General features: G+C 38.5%; 1 protein-coding gene across 2 annotated transcripts in view; it reads left to right on the forward strand.

Annotated features, from left to right (window-relative positions):
- Positions 1-23,894, forward strand: part of ZDHHC20 (zinc finger DHHC-type containing 20) — a 48,437-nt gene that overhangs the window by 486 nt on the left and 24,057 nt on the right. For both annotated transcript variants that reach the window (XM_008502330.2, XM_030446071.1), the window contains exons 2-3: positions 16,769-16,795; positions 21,080-21,174. In XM_008502330.2, the coding sequence (XP_008500552.2) occupies positions 16,769-16,795; positions 21,080-21,174 (122 nt within the window). The remainder of the gene's footprint in view (positions 1-16,768; positions 16,796-21,079; positions 21,175-23,894) is intronic.

The raw sequence follows: 23,894 nt of genomic DNA on the forward strand, positions 1-23,894 counted from the left end.
CCGGCTCGCGGTCGCCGGTGGACAAGAGAGAGACCAGGGAGAAGAGGCCTCGGCGGGAGGTCCAGGCGGCTTCGTCTGGGACAGGGCCCCCAGGGAGCCGAGAGGGGCAGAGACCCCACGAGGGCTCCGGCAACACTTGAGGTCTCAGCTCCTCACGTCTTCCCGTGAGAAGTTTTCCCTGTTTTCCTGTTGTTAATCCGTCTTCCTGATTTATCAAGTAACTCCTTCACCGTCTCATGGATGCTTTTATTCTCTTCCCCCCCCACTTTTAATTAAGAAGCTCAGTGTCATTGAAGCATAATGAGGCTGAACATCCCCCTTAAATGGGCAGGGTAAAGGATTTAGGTCTTAGGGGGTTTTGTCAGGTCACATCAAGGCTTTCTGGACAAGGACTTCCAACGTAATTAGTAAATCTGAATTTCCTGTTCTGTTGGTATTTACCTTTTCCTGTTAGGAAACTTCAGATCTAGATGTTGGCTTTCGGAGCAGCCGAGTGATGTGCGTAATTGTCGACTTGGGTGAAACTTGGAAGAAGCGCAGGAAAACTAATGAATGCTTACTAAGCATTTGGCATGTTTAAGTAAGGAAAATGAAATGGGGGGAAAAAAAAAAAAGCCAAACAAAAACAGAAGTATGAAGAAACACCTAGCATCTGTAGGTCCTTGTACTTTTTGCTGTTCATGTAAAAATGGGCTTTGATATTCATAGCTGGAAATAAAAGGTGTATGTCATACACATTGGATCTTAGCAGACTTGTAAAGACATTCTTCCATTAGAAATAATCAGTACCTCTCTTTTTCTGCAGGACTTAGTTTTATGAATACCCATGGTACTTCCACCTTTTGTTTTAACTTTACTTATGTGAACTGTAACATGAACCACAGGCAAGAAATTATTTGGACTTAAAATGGCAGAATATAGTTGAATAATGTTTGTTGAGATACCGTGTGGAATGTTGACATGAGAGAGTTGCAAATATGTCATGGTATCCAAACTTGCCATGCTATGGTTTATAGTCTGTGTGAGTAGGACTGATTTTCTGGGAAAACTGTACTTAAATTTATAAATACTTAAAACCAAATTCTAGACTGTCTTTAATAGTGAAAGTCTGGGCATGGGTAGTTGTTACAGCAGTCCTGAGAGGGCTATGCAGGGTTGTAGAGTCACATTTTACAATTTTGACATGAAGCTTTTTCTGTACTAGTCTGACTAGTATTACTAAAAGCAGATTAGGCTGTGTGTTTCTTCTCTTAAGCAAAGAATAAAAACTCAAAATATTTGGCTAGGGTTGCACAGGTGGTCTCTGGCTGATGTGGGAACAGCCTCTGGACCTCCTGAGTCCCAGCTCTGTGTCTTGATCACAGAGTGGGCTGTGGCTGGGTGCTGGTGGATAATTTCTGTTTCACAGGCATATAGAAGCTGCAGGGAGCACTTCTGAGTTCATTAGGATTTCATTTGTGTAAAAATTGCTGAAAGGGCTGGCTCCTGTTTATGTGAGAACTTTCACACCTGTAAATCTGGTTTCTAGATAGATGTCTGGCACTTTTTGCTCGCAAATCAGCTCCATTCTTAATGACTGCACGTACAGGCTATTTAGTAAAAAGTGGTTATTGATGAGAAAATTACTGATTTTTACTGCATTCACTGATTTTCACATTTGTGACCCGTATAACCAATGATTTTATTTTATGTAAGTTTTTCCTGTTGTGAATCTTTCTTTTTGTGGTTGCTTTGTTTTTACCCTGCTGAATTTTGTTTACACTCTTAATGAAAGGTCATCTCATCAAGGGAGAGGAAAGTGTTTTTTTGTTTGGGGGTTTTTTATGGTGGTTTTTGTTTTGTTTTTCCTTTGTGTGGGTTTCTTTACACCAAAGTTGAGTTCAAACCAGCTAGTTTGTCTGGATAGGTATGTTTACTTTCTACCAGTGCTCTCCATGTTTTATTTTAGTTTGAGAACTACTGCACTATGTACCATGAGGAAGAGCAAGGACGTGCCTTAGTGCATTGCTATGGAATTTGAGGTGACTCTGGTCTCTGAAGATGTTCCCATACAGCTGGTACAGAAGCAGGGCTTGTGATTTGCTGCACTTTTGTGGCTCTGACAAAGGGCACAATATGCTGTGTGTCTGGGTAAAGGAAATACAGATGGAGGAAGGGAACTGTAGAAAAGAGCAGGCACAATAAAAAATTTTGAGGAAATGCTGAGAGTAAAAGAGAAATTGAAACCCCACAGACACCAGTGGGTTTTTTGAAGGTTATTCTTAAAGATCAGAGAACCATTAAGGTGTGAAGCTAATAAACAAAAGGAAAAGAGAGCCTTAATTTCCCCAATCATTTCTTCTTCCTGTTGTTTTGGGTTTTTTTCTTTTCCTTGTAGTCCTTGCTTATGTATTAAAGGTTAAACATATATATTCTATTAGTAGATAAAGTGGCAAGCCAAGCTTTATGTTGTATCATAAAATATTCCTCTTAACCAAAGCAGAAAATGTTAAAGTTGGGGCAGCTTCTTTCATGAAATAACCTTTTTCCTTTCAGTTTTCTTTCTCTGTGCTGCTTGCCCCACCCTCTTCTGCTGTAATGCTCACATACAGCTCAGTGTCTTGCTTTGGTGTCTGACTCAGTCTTACTCGGTAATTCTTAGCATGTGTTTACTTGGTTATATCCCTTCTATAACCCTAAATTACATTATTTACCCACTAGCTGTGAACACTGGGGAGGACTGGTGTGGATAAGGTGAAGGGAGATTCATGAGCTTTGTTTTCCTCCCATGAAAACTGCCAGCATCATAATAACTCTCTGAAGCATTGCTGGTGAGCACTGGCTTATTTAGACCACTGCTGCTGTGTAGCTGTGATCCATCAGGTAGCTCAGCTACGAAGCTAATTTGAAAGGTGAACCCATTGCCAAACGGGTACAAGTTGTGGGAATGTCAGCAAAGTGGGGAAAAATTGTGAACACATGTAATTGAAGGAACTGTAAAAGACTTGAGGCAACATCTCATTCAGACTTTTTAAAATGTTTTGAAGTAGAAAAACATGAATGGACACTTTATTACTAGCTTATTTCTTATTTTCACATGTAATTTTCCCAGAGCTCTGTTTGCAAGAAAGCATACATAGAAATACATAAAGGATGTTATACAGTAGCTTTTCCTTAGTTCAAAACCATCATCGTATTATTTCTTGTTATCAAAACATGTTTTGCTTTCTAACATTGCTTTTGTAAACAATGGCTGTATTATGCTGTTGGTGAATCGGACCAATTGTGTCTGTTTACCCCATCCCTCAGAAGCTCAGAGAGTGGATCTCCTCTCTTGTGGTGCTTTTCATTTATGGCTGAAGACTATCTTACTACCTATCCCAAATGTTTTTATAGGTTATGGGTTCTTATAGAGACTGGCTAGAGGATGCTTAGAAGACACAGCTTTGGCATACATAGTGGGAGTTGGAGGGTAAAGCCACCCTGTTTCCTACAGGCAACCTTTTTGCTAAAAAACTAGCAGAGTTTGGTAGTGCAGTCTGCACTGAGGAAGAGAGAGAAGTTAACTTTGGCTGAGTTGCTTGCACATATTAACTCAGGTGTATTGGCTGGTTTATTTTTAAAAAAATAAAATCATTTAAAAATCTTCTTCAGGTTAGGGTTTTACTTCTATGGAGAGAACTGTATGTTCTAAAAAGCACAGTCTTGGCTTTTCTCCTGGGCCAAGAGTTGTAAGAGGAATGTCTTGTTTTACAGCTTTACCAGTCTTATAAATGCCTGGGTGGTGTCATGCCTCAGACTCTGTAAAGTATGGAAAATCTAATTTTGTAAGCTATGGGAGTAACGGAGTGTTAGATAGCTCTGATTTCCCTGAAGCAGTCCACATGAGAAGCACATGGTAATCTGTTGTCATGTTTCCATTTGATGAGACTGTTGCATAAACAGAGAAGGTAATTCCATCTGCCTCCTTCAGAAGAAATCTCTACTGAAAATGCTAATGCAGTAGTTATCAAGCAATGGTAAGGTGATATTAAAGCAGTGTGTCAGTAACTTCTGATTTCAAACTACAGAAGAAGCTGAGGTATCAGCACTGAAGTGCAACATTTGCATGTTAAGCATGCAGAAATTGTTCCCATAGGAAAAGAAGGGTTGTCTTTCAGGAAAAAAAACAGCAAATGTAACAGGTTAGATCATTAGTAACAGTTAATTATGTTTATGTGCCTCTCATGAATTTCAAAATAAAGAAATTGAACTGCTTTGGATGCATTTAGTTGTGTTGTAGCACCTCAGCTCAAGTGTAGGTGTTATCATCTCTAAGTGAGAACCTTTTCTGTTATTCTAAGTAAGTAGAATTCCTGTTGAGGTGCTCAGACTGGATACAAATGTGTTGGAAAACCAGGTGCTCGGCTTGAGTAGAAAGAGTACCTGTTACATGGTGCTTTGCATTGTATTGATCATATTAGTTTATAAGCACAAATGGGCATGAGCCCTTTGTATAGCATGAAATCTGCTGTCTTGGCAGCCCTCTAATGAAAAAATTGTTCCAAGAGCAACAGAAATAGTCAGCCTGGTTTCCTGGAAAGTTGCTTTGTGTCTGCTCTTCCTACTCTGCTGCCAGCAGACAGTCTCCATCATTCTTCCTTTTCCAGCCTTCTGTTTGCAGTGCCCAGCATAACCCTCAATCATCATTTTTCACCTCTATCTGCTAAAACATTCCTGACAGTTCTGCATCAGTTGGTGTCTTTCCTTGATCCCTAGTTACCATTTGCTTAAAAAAAGTGTGGTCCCGGGGCCAGTTCGGTGGTGTTTGGCTTGCCGGGAGCTGGGCAGAATGAGCACCTGAGCTCAGAGCAGCTATTTATCTCCTAACAGGTTGTGTGGGCTTTTCTGCTACTCAAGCACAGCTTTGGTTAAGATTCCTGGCATATACTCAGTGTGAGACCTCTGCTGAGCTTCAGAACTTTACTGAAGCTGGTCCATGGGCAGGATCACTTTGAAATAGGGAGGGAAGGGGCTTAGGAAAGAGGGAACTGAGTAAGTATCTGAGCTCAAACAGGAACTCTGCTTTTGGTGTTAACTCTTGTAGCTGTAATCACTCTCTGCTGCACTGCTTCCTAATCGCCTTTTAGATGTCCACTGGAAAGCTTTTGTTCTTGGTTTGAAAGGGCTTGGATAGTATGAGTATTTAAGACTACGAAAAATAACTTCTATCACATTTTTCTATTCAACCTTTCTCTCTGGTAACAGCAGTAGGAGCTTTCTGTATGCTTTTACAATTAGCAGCAAACTAAAAAGTCACTTCTGTTTTTAATCAGGGGTTATATGTTACTTCATTACTTGCTAGTCTCCCAGTTTCCTTCAAAGTAAAAAGACCAATTTCAAATTATTTCAGTAACATTACTTCGAGGTTATCAATCTTTATTGTGAATTCAGGCTTCACCATACTGATATTTAAATAATTAAAGCTTTGTTCTCTAGCAGCACATACTTTTATGATTAATATAGGCATGCTTTCTGTAATCAAAGAGTTTAAAGTGTTACAAAGAGTGGTATCTGAGCTGAGTTCTCACACCTGCAGCAGATGAAACACTTGGATGGCACTGTACCTACTATTACTTTTGGAAGTTGCAGCTGCCTGCATTGGAAAATAGGAGTAGGATAAATCTTAGTTGTCTAAAATTGCATCCATGAATGTTGAGGGTCATATTCATTTTTCACGCATTCAATACATCAGTGTATATCCAATTCTTTTTGTTCAACCGTTTCCTACAACTGGTAGGAGTTCATGCTGGTTTAGCATGTAATTTCCTTACAAGTGTTATAAACGATAGGTTCCTAAGTTTCCTGAAGCAGCTTTTATGGAGTTTTCAAGTCACCCATTAACTCCTGCCCACCTGGTGCATATTCTTCCTGTAACAGGGCAAGAATACCCATTTTTCTCTCATTAATGTGTGTCAAACTTAATAGAAACATTTGAGAAGCAACCACGGGCTATTATTCTGCGTGAGCTGAATCTCCACCAAGGTGAATCAGGTATAAAACAATAATGAGAATACAACAAATACATTCATTCTTTCAGCTACTTCCCCAATATTATATTTTTCTGCTGTCACTAAATTGTTTCCTGTGGGATGTGCTTAATTCCTCCTGTCCTGGGTCAGTAAAAATAACCCAAACGTTTTCCTCTCTTCTGTTCCCCTTCCCCCTCAGATCCTCAGTGGAGTGCCTCCTACATAACCTTTGGCTGTTTTATCTGTGCTAAAAAACAAGTTCCTCCTATGCAGCATTTCAAGCCTCTGCTTTTTTTTTTTTTTTTTTTTTTTTTTTTTTAAGACCAAATGGCTCATCCATTCCTTATTCATGTATTCATGTTCCCTTTTTGACTATTAAAATTGTCTTATGATACTGTTGAAGAGCCTAAGAGACTAGATGACAAGAACAGCATGCTTTCCCTTTGCAGTTTCTGCAGTGCTCTCTCTGATTCTGTATATGGTGCAGCATTGTCTTAAATGTGAAGCACGGAACCATTTTAATCATATGATTTACACGGGGATGGAGTAAAGGTTTTATGCAGGGTTTTTTGTTTGTGGCATTTCAGTTATGCAGTTATGCATCCTGATTTTTTGTTTGTCTCCAGAGTGTGGGATTTTTATGCATCTCTTGTGAAGCACTAAGCAGGGAAATAGCTGGGTTTTCTTTTTTTTTTTTTTCCTTTTTAACCATTTTGTGACAAAATTTTAGAGAGGAAAGTAATAATTAATCTGGAATTAGGAAAATAATAATTCATCTGGAATTAGGAAAGCTGCCAGTGCAGAGAAACTGAAACAAAAAAAACTGCTTACTAGGCTCTTTGTGCAGTTTTTGTGGGGATGTTTTGTGTCTGTATATTTTTACCAGTTTAATTTACTGCTCTGTAAGTTTCATGGGTGTATTGTTGGTTTTTGTTTTTTTTCAGTTCAGCCTAACAATTGCATACAGATATATTACTGTTGCAGGGTAGATGCCTGCTGAGATAATACTAAAGCAGTAACTGGTGCAGAGGGTAGGCTTGAACTCTTTTAATAATTCATAATTTAGACAAATTATTAATTTAGACAAAGGGAAGCGTAAAGACCATTGAAAGCTAGATTCACTCATTTTCTCTTTGTTGTGTGGGCTTTTTCTATTGACATTCTCAAAGTTGCAGAGGTCCTGTGTTTCTCCCTACTTCCCACACTATCAGAGCCGCTTGGGAAACGCTATTGCCAAGGAGCCATTAGGAGGGGAAAAGGGCTCTATTTGCCAGCAGAAAGGACAGTCTGGGAGAGCAGGTAGGCAGGCAGAGGGCATCAGGATATGCACCATGCCCAGCTGCCTGGATTTGTGATAGCCTCCTGCCATGTGCCAGTGCTCTTCTCTAGCTGCATGGCTTCTCCAGAGCCATTAGGCAAAGTGGCTGCAATTCCTGATCCCATCCCAGTTTTTGTTCCTGTGTAACCCCTCAGGACGCAGCAGCTTTAAGGGTCTAGGTCATCTCATACTTGTCACAGATGTTTAAAAGTAATCACTTTCCTGATCTAACTTCCCATAACTCAGCATGGTTCCTGACTTCTGTGTTAAATGAGGGGCAATAATGACTTGTTCTTCACAAACCTTGTTTCCCCCTGGTATACCACGCTCCAGTACTTCACCTGCAAATGCAGATATTTTTGCAACTGTTCTACAATATGTGGTAACCTAGAAAGATGGCAGCAAAAGTTATTTCTCTTTGTAGGTGTCACGCATGTATCAGACTATACCTGTTTCATGCCAGGCAGTTTTCCAGTCCTGTGTTCATCCAGTGCTTAGCCATGGGAGACCTAATGAACCTCAAAGGTATAGTAGGCTGCACATTTCTTCCCTTGGCACACATTGCATTAGGATTTATACTATTTTAGCTGACCTTTTTACAGAGTCCTATTTTAATGCTTTCCAAGAATATTTGATTTGTCAGCAGGCATGTCAGCTCTGAAGAATTTATTTATTTATTTCTGTATTTATTGAAAGCCATGTTTACTAAATGAGAGCTGTATGGGTGACAGGCTTTGCTCTTTTTAATGCTTGCCTCTCTGCTTACTCTGGAGTACCTTCTAACTGTTAGTATAGAGTATCCAAAAATCTCTTTTCAGTGTCTTGTGCAATCTTTGTGCCGTCATTTTTTTCATGTTTGAAAGTGGACTGGTAGTTAAATGAGACCTGATGCAACAAAAACATGCTCTTCTGATCGTGTTCTCCAACCAAGCTGTCCTGTCCTGTTTCCATGATGGTTTTTGCCCTCTGCAGCACCTGGATGTTTTTTATGTTCCTGAAGGGAGTTGCTGGTTATTTCTTCCTTTTTGCAAAGGAATTGGAGGAAGTAGCTTCAGCTACAGTCAAAATCTCTCCTGAGATGTGTCAGTCCAAGTAAGGTTTAATGAGTGACATTTTGTTGTGGAAGAAGAGCAAACATCAAAAGTTGGCAGCATTTGTTACCAAGCAACTTGATGAGCCATTTATAGACAGATTCACTGAATAGCCATGAGCAGTCCTTTAACCTTATTTATTCCATAAATATTTTAACAATAAAAATAAGAACATATTAACCAGTTATTGATATTTACAAGTACAGTATGTCGAAGACATGAATTCCCCACCACTGAACCTCTACACAACTAATAGACATGTTTTTAAATTGTGTTTTAAACCAAATCTTCATTACAGGGCTCTATTGAAACAGTTGTTTTATCACTATCTTGATGGAAGTTGATGAAAGTTACCGTACTGGATGGTATGTTATTAATATGTTGCTAGCAGAAAATTAGCTTTTCTCATCACAAGTAGTTCCATACTTAATCTCACATGGCAAATTCCAATCAAACCAGACCAACATTAGAAAAAAGTTTGATCTTAAAGCTTCATTTGAGGAATCCAGTGACCTAATACTTGCTTGCTGGACAGTTTGATTTCTCTCATTACCTGATGAACTTGGCATCAGGAAAATCTTTCTCTCAGAAAAGCATGCTTAATACTTTGTAATTAGATTTACAGAGAGATTTTGATCAATGGAGTTTTGCAAGGAGATTTATATCCTAATATTTGAGGAAGCACTTGTTGCTGGCAGAGCCAGTTAAGAAAGCAGACAGCTGATTTTGGAAGACGCTGAAAGTAAATGCAAAGAAGGGTGCCTGATTAACACAGCAGATCCCTGCCACTGGCTGGCTTATGGATCGCTCAGCTACCACTGAGTGATGGTTCATGTCTGCAGGGCACAGCAGCTGTGTCTGGAATTTTTGTTCCCCTCAAATTGACACCTCTGCTCTCCCACCATCATGCCTCACAGCTGTGCAGGGGATAGTTAAGTAAAGAATGTCATTCTGTTTTCCTGTCTGCAGTAGAAGTAAATGGATTTACTAGTAACATCCTCAGCCATTTGAGAGACCACTCAGCTTTCAGTGACCTTAATATTCAAGGCAGGCATTGACTGGCAGTCACAACCACAAATTAGTGAAAAGAAGTAGTAACTCTTTAATTACCTGGGAAAAAAATTTATGAAAATTAATTTTAGGTTCTTGGGTTTTGGTTTGTTTGGTTTTTTGGGGGTTTTTTTGTTTGTTTGTTTGTTTGTTTTGTGGGTTTTTTGTTTGATTGGTTTGGTTTGGGTTTTGTACTTTAAATATATTGAGAGTTTCTAGTATTACCTGCAGAACACCAAATCTTGTGCCAGCTCTGTACAACATACGATACTAGCACTCTGTCAACACCAGCTGATCATGCTGTTTGCCTCTCCTGTCTCTTGCAAGTGTCTTACTGGAGTCTTAACTACAGAACCGCTGGAGTTATTTCTAACACAAAAAGCCCTTTCATTTATCCGGATGCTTGAGTTTAGTGTTCTGTGAGCTTGATCTGGCCAGCCTAAATGTAAATACCCTTCCTTCAAATGTAAATATAATTAATTAGTGGTGTGGAGATAAGCTAGTTCCACTCAGATGCTGCTGAGTTTCCATGCTTTTCTGCTGATGCAGTTTTTTCCTATTCCCCAATGTGCCAGAGGGAGCACAGCTCACTGAATCATGCAAGACCTCTCTTTGTGTTTTGACAAGAAATGAGGCTTTCTTTTGGATGCGTCTGGTAGCTTAAAAGCAATACTGGAAACAATTTATGTGCAGCACTTCCAAACTACTGAGAGATTAAGCTGTTATTGTCATGATAAAGTAGAACTTTGAGGGAAGAACTGAATGAAGGAAGTCCAATAATTTGAGTAAGTAACTGAGGAAAACATGAGGAAGTAATGCTACGGTTTAAAATCCATCAAAATGCAAATGGAATGAGCAGTGGCAAGAGTAATTAAACAGCTGAAGAAAATCAAGTTATATTAGGTTTCTTTCAGCAGTTACGGTAAACTGAAAGTGAATAGTGCTTTTCAGAGACAGCAAAGTGGTATTTCATAAGCAGAAAAAGCTTTTAGTTATTTAGACTGATACTTGTTTTGATACATATGGTTCTTAGTGCAACACAGTTCTTGGCAACACTTCTGCAGGCTAACCCAGTGTAACTCTTGGTTTTGAGATCATTTAAACCATGCAGGCTCTCTCAGTGAGAAGACCATTAGGAGTTCTTTGGTATAGCTTTCAACAATATGTTGTGGAGGCAGAGATAAGGAGGCATCTGTAGGATTTTGTGGGTCCCAGTCATCAGCTGCCTTTATAGTTGTGTTTTCAAACTGTGGAAGTGGTAGCACAGAATTTACTGTTCCCAGAATATATATCATAAACCTTACAATTTGTCATAGCTTAATTCATCACTAAATGTAACTCAGTACCCAAGGACTATCTTGCATTGATTATGCTAATTTCTGCTGTAGCCCTGTTTGTATTTATGTACATACTCTCTGCACTGAGGCTTGAAAGACCTTGGCTAAATAAAAAAGACCTTTATTATTGTGATAGGAGACTGTTTTCTGGGCAGTAAGCCTCTGGCTGCTCTAAATTACTTTCTATGGTGAAGAATTGTGTTAATATTTAGAACACAATTGTGTTCTAAACATAAACTGTAATGATGACTGGTAACAAATAACAAAAAAGGTCTGCTGTGCAGCTGGAACTGCATTATTTGAAATATTAAGTCATTTTACCTAACCCTGTGATAATGCTTCTTTAAATGCTGTAGCAATGGGCACAGTGCTCATAAGCACAGAAAATCTGGTGGTCACAAACAACAGCAAGGTGTCTCTTCCCTGAATGCAATTTTTTTCCCTCTCTTCTCCTTTCACCCCAGATTTCCTACACCTTCTTCCCCCTCCAGTGGCTTTGAAGCATCATCCTGTGCTGCTTGTGGGACAACCTATGCTTCTTCATACCAGCACAGAATAAAGGCCTGGGAGCCACCTCTCCTACCTCACCCTTCTATAAAACATTACTTTCTGTATTACCACAAGTGCATTAATGGGAACCTTGCATCCTATTCCTGGAGATCTGGAGGAAAAAAAATATTAATCTAGCACCATGCGAAGATAAAACTATTCCAGGCTCCCATGGATCATGTTTCTGTACAGGACATTCATTCCAGCAGGTGGCAAGTCATGTGTGCAGTTCTTTGGCCCCTGGTAGCCTTTCGGCAGGGATCTGGCAGCATCTTCCTGCGTTGGCTTTTGGCTATGTGATGATGTCAGCTCTGTCATCTTGAGTCATTTGTCTAAAAACAACTCCCTGCTGCTGAGGGAGTAAAGCACCTAGTGGGTGGTCAGGAAACAAGAAATAGCTCAGTGAAGAAAGGTCACAGAATTACAGCTTTTAGAGAACACTGAAGAGGTGCTAAGGTCTTCATGCTCTGGTGCTGCCCTGTAAGAGAAGTCAAATGATTATTTGCTCAAGAAATTCACTCATTGTCACCAGTTCCACTTGTGTCAGTAATATTCTACCATTTTCTTGGAAGTGATTAAGGTCTGCATTTGCAAATGGGAATTATGTTACCATAAATCTAAATTGTACTTTGAATTCAGTGCCATTCTTTGAACAAATTAAAGACTTGGGATAATGTCAGCAGTGTTTGCCTTTGCAGATAGGGTGGTGCTTGTGGGGACTTTCTGTTGAGTTTCAGTACTGTTAACTTGTGGAAATACGTATGCGTGTGTGTGTGTATGCATGTACATATATATATATATTTTTAACCCTTTTCCTTGAAAATGAGAAAAGTTAAGGCTGTACATCTGCTGAAGAGATGCAATTGCACATTTATCACTCCTTCTTCCCACCCATGAGGAATGTCAGCCAAAATGTGAATGTTACTCTTTAGATTCATGCAGAGGCTGTAATACCTGAAGTGTGACTGCTGGTAGGAGCCATTGTGGGAGAGGACAGGGGCAAATAAACATGGCATAAGATCAGTTCTTTTACTTTTCTCTACTTCTACAGTTGTTTCAGTTTAATTTCTTGCTCCTCAAAGATAAGATTTGACTTTGATTGACTTTTAGACAAGTAGGGAGGTGTCACGTGTGGATTTTGTAGGGTGGTGAGGTTTTTTTTCTTCCAAGGCATGTCTTGGTTTAGCATGCTTCTTGCAGGGTCATGGCAGATTGTTGCACTTCTTTACCTCAGAATAGAGAGATCTGGATTCTTTTCCTGTTACACCATGATTTGGAACATGCTTGAAAACTTCATAGCAATCATGAAAATAAGCCTGAAACTGAAAGCAAACCCATTTCCCAAGCATGCTTGTTCTTCCAAGATATTCTGGGAGGTTTCCTTAAAGCAGCTTTAAAAATTCTCCAAGGCTTTCTGAAAAGTGCATTTCTGTCAGGTCATACTCCAAGAGAATGCTTCCAACAAATGACATTTTCACCCCAGTCTCATTTGTTACACAGCTCATTATATCCCTTAAATATCACTTGTTTCCTGTGATAATCTGTAGGCTTCCGTCTCTTTAGTTCTTGTGACATAGGTGAGATGAAAGATAACAGACAACAATATAAGGAAGAGTATCTACAAAGAGGTGAATTTAACAAGTGGGGTCATGAAGGAAAAAGTGGTTTTGCTGCCAGCGGTGATGCTAGGTGTATGAATCAAAGCTAAGGCAACTTCTTCCTCTGCTAAAATCAAACCTGCAATTTCAGCTTGTCCTCTAAGCTGACCAAATGTAGAAGTATATTTGAATCCACCTTAGTCAAAAGCCGAATCATGTATTTTGGAGGTAGTATTCTGTTGGAACTGAAACCACAAAGATGGTTCTGTGTGCTTCATATTGCAGTGATCTCAAAGCATTGAGAGGCCCAGCATGTAAGCTGCTCAGTGCTACAGGACCGACTGGCGGAACATACTGGGCCTGTGTGTCGGTGGACAAGCTGCAGCAGCAGCAGTTCAGTGTACACCCATTTACTTCTCTTTGCAGAGAGGCTTTGCTGGGCTCCTTCCATAATTAGACTGATTTTGGAAACCCTGAGGTAGCCAAGGTAAAGCTCTGCACTGCAGTGAGACAGGACTTGTTCACTCCTTCTGACTGGTCAGTGCTGGTAATGCTGAGACACTGAATGCTCTGGAATGAGAGCCCCTTGTGGAAACTCCCTGTCTGCATGAGCACGAAGAGTGCCTGTTCTGAGCTCTTGGCAATTAAGTGAACTGCAGCTTTCATTGACTAGTAATATTTTTTAACCCTTCTCCTGCAATATCTTGCTAGAATCTAGTATGTCATCTCAAGAAAACAGACACAGTATTTTTAAGAAGCCAATCCTAATAATGTTTTTGTTCCTTTTTTTTCGTTTTGTAGCAGAGCAATAGACTGATATGGGCATGTATTTTAAAATCCTCAGAAGATCAGCTGCTTAACAGTGCTTACGTTTCTGAAATATGGACAAGTTTGCTGTCTGCAGTGCTTAGGGCACTGACAAGTTCTGATGCATCCAAGCTAGTAAATCCTGATTAATCATGTGCATTCTGGGGTTAACATATAAATAGTAAGCAGTGCTTATTTTGTTAAAAAAATCAATTAGCAAAAAGGCACTGCTGCTTTTTCCTCTGTAGCTCAACCATCCCACCAACCCTCCCTTAAACAAGAAACAATATTCTAGAAATGTTTAAAGTTAAAATGGTATTAATTTAGCAGAAACTGATGGCAAAATCTAAGTAGTTAGAAACAGTAGAGAAGAAAAGTAATAGAGAGCTGAGCTTGTAACTTCAACTACAGGCCAGGAATGATGGGACACAGTGGTAATGTCTTGGTGTCTGGGATTTTTTCCCTGAAGCAAACTTCAAAATCTAGAATTGATTTCTTGATGGTATAAAGCTGCTTGTTTCATTGCCAGCACAGTAAATACTTAAGGGCCTGTTTTATGTAGAGGTTAAATATTAACTTATTTAAAGGAGAGCTTCACTTTGTAGTTTAGAGCTCCTGGTAATTTGCCATTGGATGAGTGAATTTGATCAAGTGGCATTGCTCTTCAGTTCAGTTGTTATTCCCACTGTCAGACAGAACAAACAAAAAACTTACACAAGCTTCAGAGGCATAAGGGAACTAGCCATCTTTTATTTTATTTTTATTTCATTTGAGGATGATGGGACACCTTGAAATCACAAGTCTTTCAGTGTTGGCTTTTTACTGTCAAACTGCAGGGACTTTACCAAATTAAACTGTTCTGCAGCTGTCTAATAACTGCGTTCTGACTAAGGGACCTAGGTAAAAAGAGGAAATTATCTCCCGGTGCGTTTGAAGCTTTAATTAATTTCCCATGAAGTTTGTTTAGAGATCTTTCTAGCGGGAGTCTCACAAGTGATATAATCTCAAGCTCTTTTCCCTGCATGTAAGGGACTGTCATGTATTTGTTCATCTTCAAACATAAAATTTGGTTCATAATACTACTTTCTTGTACAGAGAGCCGAAATGAGGCTCATATTATGGATTACTTAACCAGAATTACTTTAAAATATTCCTGCAGTTTTAACAATAACAATGTTTGTCATCCATTAGATGATAATTAAAAACTTTTTTATATCTTGTCCTCGGGAATACATCTTTTTCAGGCTGTTTGCAAGAGTATATATTTAACAATATTGAGGAGACAAAGACAAGGCATAATGTAAAGTACTTCCAGTATTTGTTTTTTAAGTTGAGGAAAGAATCCTACTTAGCAAGTTTTTTTCAAGTTTCATCCTTTTAGTGGTTTTTATCTTCTAGTGCTGTTGAAACTGTTTAAACCAAAGAAATAGCACGTAAGTAAAATTTCAAGAAAAAGCCCTCATAGGATTTGTTTATAAATAATACAACTTCTGTAGCATGCAGTGGAGTAGCACTGACACTGCATCATGACACAACTGGACCTTCTTATATTTACATGCATACTTTGCAGGTAAACTTGTGCTTCAGGTCTGGTTTTCTGTATGGATTGCATCCCTGCTTCACACAGAAACACCAGAGGAGGATTTGCATGTGTAACAAATGTGAAATTAAGCTGTTCTTTAGGCTTGACCTCCTTTACTTTGAAGGAAACCTTGTTCTGTTCTAAATGGTAGTTTCTTTCTTTGGGTGTAAGGAGAAACTTCCTAGAGGCCTCTGCAGAGAGATAGAGGGTGCTGAGTGGGTATTCTAAGGAAGGAGGAAGGGAAGAAGAGAAAACAAAGAAACAAACACCAATCCCAAACCCCCCCTATCTGAAGAAAAGGGGTCACCTATACATTGAGGTGTTATGTCATTGTGTCTCTTGTTTGGCTATAAAAAGTAGCCATGGTTGCATAGTTACAAGTTGCAGACCCTTTCACAAAGCGAGACACGTACCTCTGTGACAGAAGTACCCTTCAGAAGAAGGTCTGCAGTGTGCACCTTAGCCCTGCAGACTTAAGACTGTGGTGTGCATCAGGAAAAAGATCTTTTGAACTGGCACACAGGCTGAGGACTGTAGAAATGTCAGAGCTGAGAGAGGGAGATGGTGTGAGTGAGATGAACTGCAGTAGGCAGATTGTGCTCTGTTAACCTTTTGCTTGTGGATGATGACCAGAAGTTTAAATTTGCTATAGAAGATGAAAAGTTGGGAAAAGATCATTTTCTCATTAAATTTCAGGAATTCAGTGTCTCAGGAAGAGAGTCCAGCAAGGGGAGTGATATGAACAAAGTGACCCAATAAGTTACAGTGGCTTTCTAATCAGCATCTACCTGAACTGATGAATGAAGAGTGAAGGTTTTGGAGAGCCTGAGTGCAGGAGGGTGTATGTTAATCAGACAGTATACAAGGTAGATTTTTGGAATAAAATTTGCTGTTGGAATAAAAAGAGATGAGGATGTAGGAGAAGAGAGAGGTAGAGGTGGAGAGGTTTTAATTGTGCCTCAATAATTCAGGTCAGGGGAAAAAAAAGTAGCATGTGACAGAAAGAGAGAAGTGGTGGGGAAAAGCCAGGAGAGGGAACATGTAACAGTTTCACAGGGACTTCAGTGAGAACTTCTGTGTCATTTCCTGCTTTCCAATGGTACACCTTTTGGCCTACTTGCTGACATGCCTCAGAGAAAATCACTAGGTGCATATCTGAAGGAGAGCATCTATAAATTATGATCTAATTAATGTCTGTGAAAAGGAGTGGGCTTTCTTGCTAAGTGCAGGGAACTGGATCTCTTCAGCTCTTTCATTGACTCACCACGCATCAAGGGCTGGAAGTAGGAATACTAATTCCTATTTTACATCCAAAGAGGCTAGGGGGGCTCTGGTAACAACTGAACTACATTTTGGAATAAGTCAGCTACCTCATATACCTTACTTCTTACCAACCTTTGATTCAATACAGATTTACTTACCATATATCTTTTTTTTCTCTTCCAGTTACTATTTCTTCAACTGCAGAAAAAGGTAAATTTTTTTTTTAAGCTCTGAATAGTTTTGTTGCATGCAGCTTCTAAGGCATGTATAATTTAAATGTACTCCTTTATGTGTAAGCTCTGTAGTGTAGACTAGTGCTAAGAAACAAAGTAAATATTGTGACTGGAGGCATTTAGCTTCTAATACCTCAAGCTTGGGATGATGACAAGACCTGTGGGTAATGCAACTATGATTTAGGTGTGCAAATATTTTTAAATGGTTACCTTCAAAAACAGAAAAAGGAAAAGAGAGAAGGAACTGCAACAGATCCACAAGTCCATTTGCTTCTTATTCCTGAACACACCCTGAGACTTCTGAAAGAAGAGTTTTGTACTGCTTGCTGTTTTCCAAACAGTTTAACAATTTCCTCAGAACTCCATTCTTTAGGGCTGGTTAGAACTGTGCAACACACAACTATTTCAAAGTTGACTTCACATTATAATTTTAAATTTCCAGGTGAAGTGATTAAGGCCTTGTTTTGACAAATTTTACGTAAGTCTTCATATGGGCTTTGGCAAGTACATGCCACAGTGGGTTGTACTTGGAGATACCAAGTGACCAAAGAAATGTCAGCATTCTTGCTCTACCACTTCTTTTAATTGTGAACAAAACCTAGTCTAGAGGATGATTCAGTTCCAGAAGTTCAAAATACAGGATTCTTTTACAATTTTTTTTTCTTTTTTTTGGAAGTTCATTTCAACTTACTGGGGAACTTGAAGTGGTACCTTAAGCACAGATTAGCATTTTGACTTCCACAGATGGCTGTCTTAGAGTATGAGACCACTAGTAAGAGGCTCTCATCTCTTAAATATTTTCCAAACAGATCATATAATTTGAAGCTACTCTAGCAGTTTTCTTCTTGGTGGGGAACATCCAGAAGGACTGAAGAGAAAGAAGACCCTTGATGGTTCAGGATGGAACCTGTCCACTTTCATCTCTAATGAAGAGATGAAAAGAGTGGGAAAATCTTAAAAAAAAAAAAACCCTGCAAGCCATACAGATAGGAGCTGTGTGTCTTAGCCTGGTTTTTACATCACAGTTGCAGAGCTGGCTTCACCTAGACCTTCACAAAATACTGTTTTGTGAATTGCTGTTGTGCATTACTGTTGACCTGTATAGGATAAGTATTACTTTCTAGTCTCTCCCAGAAAGCCAAGATCCATGTCTCAGATAAGGACTGACAGTGATGTTGGTGTTGCATAATCAGATCTCTGGTTTTAATGCAAATGTAGTGCTGTCTGACTGAAGTGGGTACTCTAGATCTACTACGAAGAAATAAAAAGATGCTTGATTAATAAATGGAGACAGAGTATCATTGGAACCTGACTGCTAGGCTTTTAACAGCTGTCACCTGCTATTTGCACTTTCAGTTCTGAAGCATGCCCAGGCATCCTGCAGGCATGAATTTCCTTACCATTGAGGTTGATCTTAAAAGGAGATGTGAAGTCTTTTTTTTTTTTTTTCATTTTAATAAAGGCTATGATAAGCTTTATTGAAATCTTAGAAGCTAACTTTGAATGACCAGAAATAACATTGCAAGAGTCAGAAGACCAAAGTATCAGTGACATTGCTATGTAAATCTATAATGTGCATCTTAGCAGAAGTATTTTGCTCTATATTTCAGTGTATTGTATCCAAATCCTTTTACTCCACTACTTAATTACAACTTTCTATTGAATTAGTTACCATTTCTTCACTCTTTAAGACTTAATTGTTTCTTTTGTAGTTTTATATTCTGTCCAGACTTATATCTATTAGGTTAGGTGAATAAAATCAATGCTAAATATCTCAAAAATATAATATACTTCTGTTTTATATTATTACCTCTCTGTAATCTATGTCTTGGAAGTAATGTTAAGATGATTCAGAAAAGGACATTAAGGGCAAATCTTAGAAGGTTTAGCATATTTTAGCAAGATACTAAGAGTAATTCTTAAGACATTGTCCTCCTAACTGCATAAATTATGGTCAGCAAGCGATGAGTGTCCTTAATGAGAGAATGACTTCACTTAGTCACAGTATGACACCAATAATTCTAGATTCCTTTAGCTTAGCCAAGACTTCCTCATGTCTTTAAGTTTGGCTAAAGAGGCTGATATTGGGTTTGAGATTTGGGATGTCTTTTCCATTCTAGCTTACAATTTCAAGAAATTGAGCTGAACAGAAATGAAGCTATTGTGTATTTTTCTGGAAACAGCTGCCAAGATGCTTCAGGGAGTATTCTGCAGAAAAAATATTGCCACCCCAAAACAGTCAGGTAGATGAACTGCCAAAGTAAAGTCATCAAAAAATACATCTTTACTCCTTTTCATTTCTTAGGGAGCACTGATGGGACAGGTACTTGTAATCTCATGTTGAATAGCAGCATGAAAGTGGGGAAAAGGAACAAAAATTTTTTCAGTGTGTTGCAAGTATGGTCTGCCAGTTTCAGGCTTCTTCTCTCTCTCGACTGGATGGTCCCATCACTAGAAGGGCTGTGAAAAGCCTTGCCAGCTCCTTCCTGGCTGCTGAGGACAGGCTTATAGTGGTGATGACAGACTGCAAGATCTCAGTTTCTCCAGGAGTGCAAGAGCACTTAAACTGATGCCTCTTTCTAGTTATACTGCTAGGGCTGGCACAAGATCTGTACCCTGCTGCAACCAGCCTTGGTGCTCCTGTTCTTTGTGTTGTTGTGGCATTTGCAGCCTGGGGCAAGACTTCGAGGTTCTGCATTTGAAGTATGTGTATGCACTAAAAATAATCCTTCAGAACAATTTGAAATCTGGAGGTGATTTTTATGGACAGAATGGAACTGTTTACTGTGTAAGTTAGTTTTGCTGTGCCCTACCCTCCCATGTATGTCATTTCCTCTTTCCTTCTATTCAATTCTCTAACCCTCTTTTTCTGCAAAGTCCTGATGTGTGCTGCTGATTGTGCTCTGTGTCCAGTTCCTGCTTTTTCCCCAGACTGTTTTCTCATGTTTTAATTGCTTAAACTGCTTATGTTTGAATGCGTATAAGTGTGTTTTAAATAAAATGCAATTTCTACTTACGACAATGCCCAGTATAGTAACACACAATTCTTTCCTATCAGCATGACAGTTTTATCATAGGTTTAGAAAAAAGTTTTTGCTTCCTGCATTTTCAGTCAGCTTCACAGCTGAAAATTTCCCAGATCTGTTAAGGTTGGAAGAATCAGAGGTAAGGAAAAAAAGCATAACTGAAGGAATAGCTCAGTGCAGTTTGTTTGGTTTTTTTAATGCAACAAGCAAGGAAATCCTGAAAGATATATTAAGCCCACATCTTCAGTGACTGTGCACAAGCATTTCCCAAAATTTCCAAAGCCTGTTCTACTATCTATTATAGAGTAATGTCATTTACTAGCTTCTTAAAGGACTGTCTTTTACGTGCATGGGAAACTAGTCAAGTTTCCTTCTTCCTGCAATTGAAGATGATATAAGTGAAGATAATGTAAATATTTAGTGTGACTTTTTTTTTAAAGCTTGCTGTTCTGGCACAACTGATCTGTTTCCCTCTTGAACAAGTGGTAAATAAAACCATTGGAGGAAACAATATTGGGAAGAAGCTTCCTAGGTCATAAAGTCTGGGTCTCCGGTCTTTAAGGCAATCATATCTTTAAAACCATCATAAAGTGATTGAGCTGCTGACTAAAGCCACCTTCATTTTATTGTCCATTACTACAGTAGCATGGACTATTCCACTTTATATTCCTGTGATGATTTGAAGAAGAGATACCTCAGACAATTTTAACTCATAGCTATCTCTTATCTTGCATTCCTCTCCCAAACCCTGGTTTCAAGTTCTTACTGTTAGCTGATGCCTTCTATATGACACAATACTTGCTGGTTCTAATTGAAGTAGAAATTAATTGAATTCTGCAGGTCAGTTATCAAATACTTTACTGTAGTCTATAATGAATTGTCTCATTGTCTTTATCAAAAAAGGTTAGTAACCTACATGCCACAGGTGAAGATGCATTCAATCTGGGTTTTTGTGAGGGGTTGCTTCTTGGTTTTTCCCCTCTTCAGGATCTGTTTTTGAACTGTACAAAAAAACCCATATTATTTCCTTGAGGATAGCACCATCAATTTGGTTATTTATTATTTAAAGTGAGTACTCTAGAGTGCTAAGTCTGTCCAGGGAGGAGAGTTTAATATAAGTTAATTTTATCAGGTAGTTTTAAATGTTGCAGTAGGGGCTTCATCCAAGTCAGGAAATTGTTTCTTTTTCTTTTCAGCTGTATTTCACCAAACTCTTATTTGGTATTTTCTTGCAGCTGTCTCCTTGCGGTTTTGCATCTGTCATTTTTCATGTTTGTGTGGTCCTATTGGAAGACAATTTTCACATCGCCTGCATCCCCCTCTACAGGAGGTAAATATATGTATAGAAACACTGTCAGTGCCTTTTTTATAAATAGCTGAAACTGTTTTCAGTGATGAAACTTTTTGCAGTAACTGGTATGATTCACCTTTTCACTTCTCATTATCTAAAATAGAACACGCATGACAGTTTATCGTGAATAAAAATTATCAAATAAACTCTTAAAATACCTTATAGTTTGTGTAATGACATTTCCTTATATGGAATGTGCATTAATTCATCACAAGTTTGATCATCATGTACAGTGCTGTTGCTGTGATTATCTTGCTTGAAATCTGAAACTTTTTAAACCAATAAATAAAGTGACAACGTTTTAAATTTCCATTCTAGGCAGTTTTTTCCTTTGGGTAAGAAAAATAGTAATGAAATGCCTACTTATAAACTAGAGGACTGAACTACATTAGTGGTAAGGTGAGGGTTAAGGTTTAGGAGCAATTGAGAAGTAAATACATGAAGGAACTTTACATAATGGTAAAAGAATGCATGGTGACTTTAAGAAGTCTTGTTTTTAAAAAAAAACAATATTAATTGCAATAATCCTGAGCTGGATAGCTTTCTCTTTCTCTAAGGTGTGTCTGTAGAAGGATTTAAATACCAGCACCAAATATAAAATGCATCCCAAGCTTTGAAATTTGCTAAACTGCTTCAGGTTTTGGTTGTTCTCTGGGAGCTGAATTTTAACTCTATTTTTGGCAAGACTGACTTTCAGTGCTAATGTCAAGTTTAAAACATTTTTGAAGAGTTTAAAACCACGCTTCCAAGGAAAAGCAAAAAACTTCTCTTCAGTGTGTAATTATGTCTTAGAGATCTGTAATCTTACAAAGCCACAGAATATAAGGTGAAAAAGTTAAAGACTATTCTGCTGTTTATCTAAGCAAAAAGAATTGTTTAAACTTAAAAATCAAAGGGTCTGGTCTTCAGGGTGGTTTGTGTGGGTTTTATCTGGGATAATTTCGTAGGCAAATTATGAAGTTAAGCAGGTTAACTAATTGAAATGTGGCTGGAACCCTGTTATTCCAGGTTTTGTAAAGCTATGTGAACTAGAGCTTTTCATCCAAACTAATGCCTACTAACTTTTACTGTCTACTTCAATTAATCAATAATAGAAAGTTTCTTTTGACAGTATTTAAGCTGCAGTTTACAGAAATGTTGTAGCAAGCTTTTCATACACAATGAGTGAAAGGGTGGTTAGGGCACAGCATGTAGTGAGTATTTCCTACATCAAATGTTGGAGTAGGTCAGATTCAATACATTTTCTGCTATGGCTAGCTTTAAAAAGGGGAAAAACAACAAGAAAAACAAACAAAAAAAGCCAAAATCCCACAACACCAGCAAATAACAGAAAAACCCCACAAAACCCAAACAAACAAAAAAAGCCATCACTGCTTTTTCTCTCTCTCTGCAAGTTCCTTCTTTTCATGTACCAGTGAGTAATTTACACTGTTTTACTTAAAAACAAAACCTTACTTTAGAATCTCCCCATTGCAGAGGATGTAAACGTATATATTTTAGTCATCCAAATTAGCCATTCTTGCAAAACAAATAGCATCCTGTGATCTTACTATTGAACTAAAAAAAGATTCTGCAGCTGCTGTTGTCTTGGTGTAATCCCCATGCATTTGTCAGAAGGAAGAACAATCAGCATTATACAAGATCCAGAAAGAGGAAGGAAACAAAGGGACTCTTTCTGTTTTCAATAAGAACTGCTGGAACCTCATTAGAAATTCTGTTAGCTGTGTGGTAACAGACAACTTCTGATGTTGTTGAACATATCCTGCTATTGTCTAAAGAAACTGTGGTCTCATGGCCCTTATTAATTTCTGAAATTAGAAAGAAATATAACTCATAGGAAAACCAAAATCCTATCCGGGATTTCTGCAGTCATATTACAATATTACTTAGACAAATTAGTTTTAAATCTTGTAATTTAGTTCCTTTCCTGTTTGCCATAGAAATATCATCCAGTTAGTAGTAGTATTTCATGTTTAATGGCACTTCTACTTGATTGCAGATCAAATAGGTATTTGGTCACAAGGGCCATAGAGAGGAAGGCATATTGCACCTCTGTGTGCTGGGCACATATCTGTCTTATCTTCTGATCTGAGCTTCTCCAGTTTTAATATTTGAGTAAATACCTAGCTTAGGGAAGGATATTAAAAACTGAGGTCAAACCCTTTGGTGATGAACTAAAAGCATTATTTCACTCTTCATGTGGATTGATCCTAGTTTCTGATTATTTAAAATGTGATTGTTTTGTGTTTCACCTGTGAATGGTGGGTAGACTCAATAACTGAGGTGATCCTATATGTGACAGGAGACATCACTAGGTTCTGTGAGATATGAGGCAACTAATTGCATTCTGGGTTAGAAAATAATGTAGAGAAACTGCAGCAATGTCTTGCTTACCACCTTTCTTAAGTAGAGTCTTCATTGTTGCTTGCCAACTGACTGTAATCCAAAGAGGAGAAAGTACAGGATGAGAGGAAAATCCAAGTGAACTAATCATATACGTGTTCTTAGTAGGAAAATATGGTCACATTAAACCACATTACACCGTTTTTTGTTCCAGTTACAAACACAGAATTTTCCACTCACTGCCATGAATACTTTGTCTATGTTTGCTCATAAAAAGGGTTCTTGTAGTCCACGCGGGGAATCGCAGTGTTTAAAAGTGCTTTGGAACAGAAAAATACCAAAGGAAATAGTGAGTT

This window comes from Calypte anna, chromosome 1 (genome assembly GCF_003957555.1).
Source record: "Calypte anna isolate BGI_N300 chromosome 1, bCalAnn1_v1.p, whole genome shotgun sequence".
Taxonomy (NCBI): Eukaryota; Metazoa; Chordata; class Aves; order Apodiformes; family Trochilidae; genus Calypte; species Calypte anna.